Genomic DNA, 9894 nt, shown 5'->3' with positions numbered 1-9894 from the left:
TGGTGTTACTAAAGTAATGTTTTCAGTTAGACTAGTTCAAAGAAAGGGTGCGCGGCCATAACCGCACGATTCCGTCTAGGGAGTGAGAATTTTGATACACAATGGTTTTCCTTGATCTCAAAATGTTAAAACTCCAGCGGCCGTCCTGCTAGATGATTTGGATAGGATTCTGTGATATTTCACTGACGCTGCACAAGTTATGCAGTTAAGGAAGGTGATATTGTAAAATACGAAGTTTATTTTGATAGCACGCCGGCAAACCAATTTAAAAAAGCTTGGAAAGAGAGCTGCCGATGCAAGAAAAAATGGAATATTTCCGAATAGTTTCGTCGCGCGAACGAACATAAAACGTGCGAATAAAGAAACATCAGTGTTAAACCATGTAATATGATACTGAGCTGATACAATCGACTATCTCAATTAAGTTCTACCAAGTTCCTAATGCTGTGATGAGGCAATAGGAAGCGTACGCGAAAAATCACTTGGTTTACATCAAATGGTCACAGAGAACCTGGATATTGTATCTCTTAAAAAATGCATAGTCCACGATCACAAATATAGTTGAGTGGCTGGACTACCAAAACTGGGCTTATGCAATGACCTGGAAAGGTACATTTACACTCACGAAGTATCTTCAAAGTAACCAACGAGTTTACACTAGCTGATCACAGAAATATTGGATAATAGGTGTTACGAATTTCTGACGTAGCATTTTGTAGGTCACGTTCAAGGTCACTCCTTGCCAAGATTTCAAAACCTTCACGTTATGGATGAGTCTGTACTTTCAAAGTGCCAGTCTAAGAAGCTGGCTAAGCGTGAAAAGAAAATGGCTAAATTTGAAGCCAAACAGGAAAAACTTTCTTCAGACGCCTTAAAGGTACATTTTGTCCGTTTTTCTCGAATTTTCAGAATCAGAAGTCGTCAAAAAAAGACAAATTGAAGAAAGAGCAGGTTGTTCTGAATGCAGTGACAGACGCATCTGGCAAAAAAGGTTCGTGTGTCTTTTTTATTGTTGCTGTTTGAAGATATGACTGGTGAAATGCCCGAATCTTACTCCCCCAAATATGTTGAGGCCACGTGGTACGAATGGTGGGAGCGTAGTGGACTTTTCAAACCAGAATTTCAGGTATTCTTGGTTATTAACTTCTAAATTCGTGTATTTACAAACCTTATTTATCATTTTTATCTCATTTTGTAGTCAGCAAATAGATTATAGTTCTAGCTTTCTTTGTTAACATAATGAAAACTTCATAAATGCTACCGAATCGCGTTGCTTCGCTTCACTAGTTGTTAGGCTTTCAGTTTCAGTTATATGACTGGGCTTTTAGTCTTTTTGAAAGTTACATCAATCTGCTTAGGATCTGGTTGGGTGCTGCTGTAGAGGAGCACCGGGTGACGAGACGAACTATCAAGTGCCTCTACAGCAACGTAAAAGGACTAGAGTGTAAATTAGGAGCGATCAGAAAGATTGTACATCAAAAGGCAAACGCCAAGGTACACTCCCGCATTCATTAAAAGCTGCCTCTATTTGGAACATCCCCTCAGCCGGTGACCACAAGCCCCTCTGGATAGCTTTAAGAGGAGAATTGACATATACGTATTCACCCATGTTTTAAAATCTCCCTCTTGGATTAGGTAAGCCTGATGCACGTCTCATAAATTACCACGGTTGTCATTACGACATATCAGCAATTACATCATATCATTATTGTTATCATCTCTGTTCCCATTCTTATTCTTTCAATTCCATCTTCTTACCTATTACCAATTAATTAATTAATTAATTTATTCTTGAAACGGTCGTCTTCTTTTAGCGCTTGAATTACCACATCATTTTTCACATTGCAACCGACCAACATCGTGTGTGGTAGCTACCGGTATCCAGAATCCCTACTGCCCTGAGACAAATGCACTCAAACTAAGATATATGCAAACCCACAGATAACTACCACCCTGCCTAGGACTAGTGCACTCGAGTTGCTAGACCGCCACCCATTGAATATTATCAAAAACCTGGAACCGTAGTGAAACAACAAGAGGCGAGCACAAGGAAATCAATCGGTTTATTCAAGCGCGTGATAAAGAAGTTGGATATATTGGGTCATTTTGCAAAGCTCCGAAGACTTTTTTCGTACTATGTCACAAGCTCATGGTCGCCTTAAATAAATCAACACTGTCGAGTTAGTCACACAATCCATTATCTTATGGTAGTTTACAAGCGTTTGTAGGAATTAAAATCTGCACCAACAAGTTCTGTTGATTATTAGTCGTCTTACTGTGATTGCATTCAACATTTCTGGATGTTTCACCACATGTTTTACTTTTGTCTGATCACTTCAGGTTATTAAATCCTCACAATAATGAATCGACTCGTTATTAAGCCTTAAGAAAAAGGCAAACTGTCCTAACCACGGACTTGTGATATACTCAAATCACTGAAAAATCAGAGTTACTGTAATCGTCAAAACTTGAACTATGCTGTCAAGTCAAAACTTGTGGGTAAAGTGGATAACTATTTCACAGTAAATTTAACTTCGTATGATACACGAATCTGTACATAATGTGCACAAATACATCTAGAAAAACAGTTCTGTTTCATATTCGCTACATAAATCATTGTTTTGCAATTGTGATTGATGTGTTTGAGTGAACAAATGTAGATTGATTTAGTACATTTCGCTACCTCTACAGTAACATAAGGATACAGTTTAATTTCAATAAAACGTTCCCTTTTTCGTTATGAATCTTAAGATTGAAAGCCCAGACAAATTCGTTATGGTTATACCTCCCCCAAACGTCACTGGAGTCTTGCATTTGGGCCACGCTTTGACAAATAGTATTGAAGATGCCATTACACGATGGCACAGAATGAATGGAAAAGTTACACTGTGGGTTCCTGGATGTGACCACGCTGGTATTGCCACTCAGGTGAGTTCTCATGTTATATTAGACAGCGATATTTCTTTACAAGAATGAACTTAAATAACTGGAAGCACATTTTGTTAACTACATCCGTGTTTTTTTATTAATATACCGATTGAAACCCATAAGGATCATTGACAATTGCTAAACAATAGGTAAAATATGCCGTAAATTTTCATATGAGTGAACATGATCAGTGAAATGCTCGTGATTTGAAAACTCACCCAAACATAAAAGCTTTTTAAATTGACTGGTTCTGTTGATGTTTTCTTACAATTCGTCCTATAAATCTCTTTTCTATTAGCCACTTAACCTGAATCTGTCGTTATTGTAGATTTATTTAGTCTCTGCATTAGTCCGTTTCCATCTAGACTTAAATAACTTAAACTCGATAATTGCATTTCGGAAAATACGTTTACTTATTATTATGGTGTAGTGTCTAGTGCTATGTCAAGCCCACATTGGTTATTTTAGCTTTCGGACAGACTAGTTTCTTCATTCTTCTCAAGCCACATTTTGGCCTTGTTAATTATTCGCTGTTTTGATATGAGCGTATGTGTGTGCATTGCATATCCTACTCGTCAAATGTCTTTAACTTAATTTTGTCTGACTATAAATATCGAGCCACGCTTAATCAAATCGTGTTGGATCTCTTGCCGTCCCTGCCTTTTATTCTGAATATCTGTCCGGATAAACAAATGCTTCGAATGAATTTCATCAACGCAACCTGTATTTGGCTTCTTATTACCGCTGTGACACAAATGGGGTTAGCCTAGGTAACATAAGCAATTAAAAGGAAGATTTTGTAGATGTTGGTACTACGTCAAGTCTACATAGGTTATTCTAGCCTCTGAAGAGATCATTCTATTCATTCTTCTCAAGCCACATTTTTACCCTCTCACTTATTCGCTTACCAATCTTGACTGTTTTTATGTAAGCGTATGTGTGTGCATTTATTTTACCCATCACATGTCTGTAACATATTTCTATTCGACTATAAAGATCGATTCACACCTGGCTAAATTGAGTTGGCTCACTCGCCCTCTCCATCGCGTGTTGTTTTCTGTTTCGCTTTTCAATCAACGATTGTACGGAATATACGTATTCAAAAACCTATTCTCATATTTGACTTATTTAATTCCGTTATTCACCAACGCGATTTAAGTCGATGAATATGTACGAGGATTGGCGCAGATAAAGCACCGTTTAAACGTACCATTACTTTAACCACCGAGCCAGTGGATTCACAGTTTTCTTACCACTTAGATTCATATATATCATACAGTTCTCAATACTACATTTTTGTCCACTGTAAATTAAGTATATGATAATTCATACCAAAAATTTTAGGTTTGCTTCTATTGTTTTTATTCCCAAGCAAAATGTGTAGCCAGATAATCATGTCAAACTTTAGTAATGATAATTACAAATGCATTATTTATTTATTTATTTTAACACATAGATATTGAAACAAGGAGGCACCAAATATATATGCGCCACACAGATCTCATTTGATATGTGTGAGGGCTGTGATACTGCCCGGGTGCCCAAACCGAAGTAGGTGGTTTTCTTAGGGGGCCACACCCGGAGCCTTCGACCTGAAGGTCCGACCAACAAAGGAGTGGAGCAACGTAAGGGGATGCAGTCCCATGGTAGTCGGTGACCAACAATAGGTTTATATGCCATTCGTTCCTTCAGGATCTTGAGGCCCACGTGCATCATTGGTTTGGAATGAGGGTTTTCCAACTCCCCTAGGTGGATCCTTCGTATCCACCAGTCCGGTTAAATTGCCAGACATTCGCTTTTCGTCCTCTTAATTTCGTAAATAAGTGTCTGGCCACGAGAATGCAGTGAGTAGAACTTCCCTGGCAGAGGCTATATACGCGTGGCCATGTGAGAGCATTTCGAGAGGGAGAGTGAACTCTACCGACTCTCGGACGTAACAGGGCATTACTAACCAAATTAAACTACTCATGGACAATTGTAATTGGTATGGTCAGATAGTCTAAAGATTTCTAATTTTTAACGTTTGTAAACCAAGTAACTACATTTAAGTTTCCGAAATGTCAAAACACCTATGATCATCTTAAAAACAAAATTTACATTATCATTTCATCATAGGTAGTGGTAGAAAAAAAGTTGTGGAGAGAGAAAAATCTCACTCGACATGATATTGGACGTGATGAATTTGTGAAAGAAGTTTGGAAATGGAAAGAAGAGTAAGATTTGTTTCATAAATTAAGCATTTGTGTTGGTTTTTAGTATGATGTTCATTAAAGAGCATTTAACATTTCATATAAATAGATTAGTTATTCATTTTTGTACGCACAATAAATCAGATTTAGTATTTTAACCATACAATATATTAGTCAGACTGGTTCTTCCCCTGTAGTTATCACATGATATATACCCTTTCTTTTGAGCTGGTACAATAAACAACCTTAACTCGTGTGATGGAATTACATTGAACTGCTCAACCGTTAGACTATCTCAGTCAATCTAGCTGTTAAAACTGAACCACTATCCGTAATTATTTTTGTAGTCAACGTGTTGTGATTTTTCCAACATAACTAAAAGTTGGATATCTAATGTCGATATCTTTTCAAGGTGTTCATGAGTAGTAGGCAAGTAGAAGGAATCTTGAAACCAGTTAAAGGTGACATCCTATCAATCACGTTAGCGCAGTTGGGTTCTTTTTTATTTGCCTCTAAATATTAAGGTTGCTGTTATGCTATATTTTCCACTCTTCGATCTTATTTGTTCCTTACTAAACTAAATTTTTGTGGTTGATTTCCCGTTCCATTTGATATTATTACTATTGTCATTGTTATCATTATTTCAACCCGTTGCGTACTTCTCACTTTATTGATTTTCTCTGTCGGTTTCCAAAAGTGGTTCGATTCACATTTTCTCCAGTTCTTACATTCTCTATAATTGACCATTCGTCCTTATACGCTTCATGTTAATTAGTATTAACGAGTTAAAGGTTAGTGTTCAACCTGCTAAACTATTAGACAGTACCTGACACTTGCTTTATTGACTCTGTGATACATTCTACAGTATTTATCTTGTTTTACACAGAGGCTACTACAGGATTGTTTGGTAAATATTCATAGTCAACGTAGGACGTGGCACATACTTGCGTCGGTTCAATTTGTCACACCATATTATCTCAGCGAGATGTAAAGTTAAACAATGGGAGCGTCATGTTTAAACGAATGTTTACAACGAAGTTAAATAGAAGTGAAAAAAGAACAGCCCTTAAAGTGGACAAATATAGTGACAGTTCACCACAGGCTCCAAATCTAACAGTATTATTCTAGTAGAGCTTATACGAGGTTGATACACTTTGTTACGCCTTTCAATGTCAGACACTACCACAAAACCCGAATTAGCTGTGTCGACTGGTGCTTTATGGTCAAAGAACTATAGTCGGACGTCGGAAGGTGTGGCTTTATTCCAGAACCTGACAAGGGTCAAACACTCGCGGGGGTGAATCATTGGTTAAGATATTTGACCGTCGGTCACTAATTTTCAGATCCGAACCTTACTCCACCTACCTCGGTTTAGGTGACTGGGTAACAGAAGTCGTCCTCATACTTGGTGTGGTTCCTACCCAAATACCTGGCGAATGAGTTAGTCATAATGATGAATAAATCCTATCCGGGTCAAAAGCCTGCCTAGTTCTCCCAGGTTCACTCTTTACTAGCCACAGCTAAATGTGCGATGATTATTAAGGTTGTTGTCTTAGACACTATATTTATCAAACTGATTCTTTTATGGCCGTCAAAAAAAGATTTCTGTCCTTTCTTATAAACTGGGACAAGCAACCATTAAAATCAGTCAGGTGAGATTATGTCCAGTTCCTGGATTCTAGCTAATATCTCAGTCAATACAACTAAAACTAGACTGCTATTCTTAAAGACCTCTATAAGAGCCCGCTCGTCTCCCTTGTTCTAGACTAACTGTGCCTTTCCCAACTTCATTAAGAGTCGGAAACCTAGAATTCTACGTGATCGGTGTTTTTGTGGTGGACGGATACTTGGATTAAAGTACCGTAGTTAAGTTCCATTCATTTCTTTACGCTACTGCACGACAGTAGCTTTTACACTCACAGGGTGATTTTACTTGCTAATCTTGATCAGTCGAGCTATATTGGATAAAACGTATTTTCATTGAGGTCCTACCATGCTAAACAAAACGGATGGATAATAGTAAAATCAAAAACATAAAATTTGTATTAGAGCCGACTATAATGATGTGTCCTTATCAAATCAGTTTGTTCCATGCATTATTTTCCAGTACCAGTTGCACCATTTTCTTTTTCTCTTCATCACGACAATTTAAATAACCTTTATTTATCTTTTTAGAAAGGGTGATCGCATTTATCAACAACTCAGAGCTTTGGGAAGTTCTTGTGATTGGTCTCGAGCTAGATTCACTATGGATCCATCCATGTGTAAAGCTGTTACAGAGGCTTTTATTCGTTTATACGATGATGGTTTGATTTATCGAAGCCTCCGATTAGTCAATTGGTCTTGTACTTTACGTTCAGCCATATCAGATATCGAAGTAGATAAACAAGAACTTTCTGGACGTACTTTACTTCGTGTTCCTGGCTATAATAAACCTGTAGCATTCGGAGTTATCGTATCGTTTGCCTACCCTCTTTTGCCTGGTAAACATTTTTCCCATCTATTGTTTCTCTTCATAATTTTCTTCTATCATTCCAGTTCGTTTTAGACGAAATCAAACATCCTTATCAACTTAAATTGGTGATGTAGAACGTTGGCTTAATGGTCGAAGTCATTCAATAGGCATCTTTATGAATTTGTTTCTAGAATTTTCATGTTCATAGCAATAGTTTAAACCGTGTAGAAAAAAACGAAAACTTTCGATCTCTTTTTTTCAAATGTTTTTGAATCCTATAGATTATTCTGAATGTCCATAGTGTGTATCATCAACCATATAAGTGTTTATTTACTTACATTTATTTAAAGGCTAGTGATACTACTACTCAGCTACTCAAACTGAGATAATTTTATAAGTTTAAAACCTATGATGTTTGTAGTTAAAATTCAAATAATTTTGCTATTAACTTATTTACTTACTCCTGTTACTCATGGAGGAGCATAGGCCGCCCACCAACACTCTCTATCCAACCCTGTCCTGGGCAATCCTTTCCAGCTCTTTTCAGTTGTTATTCATCCTTTTCATATCTAATTCTATTTCCCGACGTAATGTGTTCTTTGGTCTTCCTCTTTTCCGCTTCCTTTCAGAATTCAAAGTTAGGGTTTGCCTCGTGATGCAGTTTGATGATTTCCGTAATGTATATCCTATCCACTTCCAACATCTTTTCCGAATTTCTTCTTCAAATGGAAGCGGGTTTGGATTCATGTGAAAACCACGATCAATAGTTTGAGACGTTGGTTCAGAATCAATCGCAATGGCTCAGATACATTTAATTCTCATTATCCCTTGGATCCCGAGATTCAAAATTATTTCTTATGTCCATCCATTATGTTTTGTATATTTAGTTCCTTTATGAATAATATTAGTACGTTGTGTATCACTAACTTGCTTGAGTTTGGTCATATAGCTAGCATTGTTTACTTTAGCATTAGATGTGTAACTCACTAACCAAGAACGGTAACCTTACAATTGATATATTTGCCCTTCAACTAGCACTCTGCCTTTTCGAGACCTATATTTGTCTGGGGAGCGGGTATGGTATCGCCAGCCTAAATGTGTACTTGGTAAAGATACATGATATTATTCGTACAATTTCATTCTTTTGTATATATTGTTTTGATAACTTTTTCATCTTAAATTGTTAAACTTTAGTTCATTTTATGCTGTTTTCTTCTTCATTAACAGATCCTAGTAAAGTTGGATCAGACACTGAAATTGTTGTCGCAACCACACGACTTGAAACAATGCTAGGTGATACAGGCGTTGCTGTACATCCTGACGATGATCGTTATCGACATTTAATTGGTCGTCTAATCAAGCATCCACTTATTCCAGATAGATTAATTCCAATCGTTGGTGATACATTTGTTGATCCGAACTTTGGAACTGGTGCTGTAAAAATAACACCTGCTCATGATTATAATGATTGGGAAATCGGGAAAAGGCATTCACTTCCGACTATAGTAGTAATTGGTGAAGATGGTTTGATGACATCTGCTTCAGGTCCCAGATTTGCAGGTATGAATAAACCATGTATTTAGTGAATACTTGTTGTTAGACTCATTCAATAACGTTTCTCAAAATTGCACCTCTGTACTTGCGGTACAAACTTCAAAGAAGTATTTACTATCGAAGTATGTTTTTAACCAATCACGTCGATAAGTTAGATAAAGAAAACATAAACACTATAAATATTTTCTTTAAAAATAGTTTGATAAAAATATAGAAATTTGATCTTTCAACTTGATCATCAGTGTCCGATTAAATAATCAACCATCAACGTGGTAATATACTGCTTTAATATGCTGCGTCTTATTGACAAACAATACTACAAGACTTTTCGATCAATGGAATTTAGTACTATTGTTTTACGAAAACAATTAACTAATTATCAGTATGGGGTTGTAGAGATTATTCAGTTTTTGATTGGGATCATGAACCAATTGATGTTAGACCACCATTGAAAACATGGAAGCGCTGTATATCAGTTGGTTCATGATCCCAATCAAGAACTTAATAATCTCCACAACCCCATGCTGATAATTACCATGTGTTCACCAGTGACTAGCTTTGTGAGGGAATTCTCGGAGTTCTAGTGAAAAGCCGTGACCAGTGGGATAAAGACAGGTATCTACCTCAGTACAATGGAAGATGGTCGCGCAATTTTGTGGATTGGTTGAAGTTAGACATTAACACCGTTGAATGCCGGCCCAGTGATCTAGAGGTTAAGCGTTCGCGCGCGAGACCTAAGGACCTGGGTTCGACTCCCTTTGGTGAGGG

General features: G+C 37.1%; 1 protein-coding gene across 4 annotated transcripts in view; it reads left to right on the top strand.

The window, feature by feature from the left end:
- Nucleotides 1-544: 544 nt before the first annotated feature.
- Nucleotides 545-9894, top strand: part of VARS1_1 (Valine--tRNA ligase) — a 41338-nt gene continuing 31988 nt past the window's right edge. The window contains exons 1-7 of one of the 4 annotated variants that reach the window (XM_051218146.1): nt 545-877; nt 910-991; nt 1026-1126; nt 2752-2928; nt 5044-5141; nt 7293-7600; nt 8800-9132. In XM_051218146.1, the coding sequence (XP_051064586.1) occupies nt 767-877; nt 910-991; nt 1026-1126; nt 2752-2928; nt 5044-5141; nt 7293-7600; nt 8800-9132 (1210 nt within the window). In that variant the 5' untranslated portion in view covers nt 545-766. Of the gene's footprint in view, nt 878-909; nt 3835-5043; nt 5142-7292; nt 7601-8799; nt 9133-9894 lie in introns of those variants that run through there. The other 3 variants (XM_051218149.1, XM_051218148.1, XM_051218147.1) reach the window with 3 other exon arrangements.

Source organism: Schistosoma haematobium, chromosome 7 (assembly GCF_000699445.3).
Source record: "Schistosoma haematobium chromosome 7, whole genome shotgun sequence".
NCBI lineage: Eukaryota > Metazoa > Platyhelminthes > Trematoda > Strigeidida > Schistosomatidae > Schistosoma > Schistosoma haematobium.
This window is presented reverse-complemented; position numbering and strand designations above follow the sequence as displayed.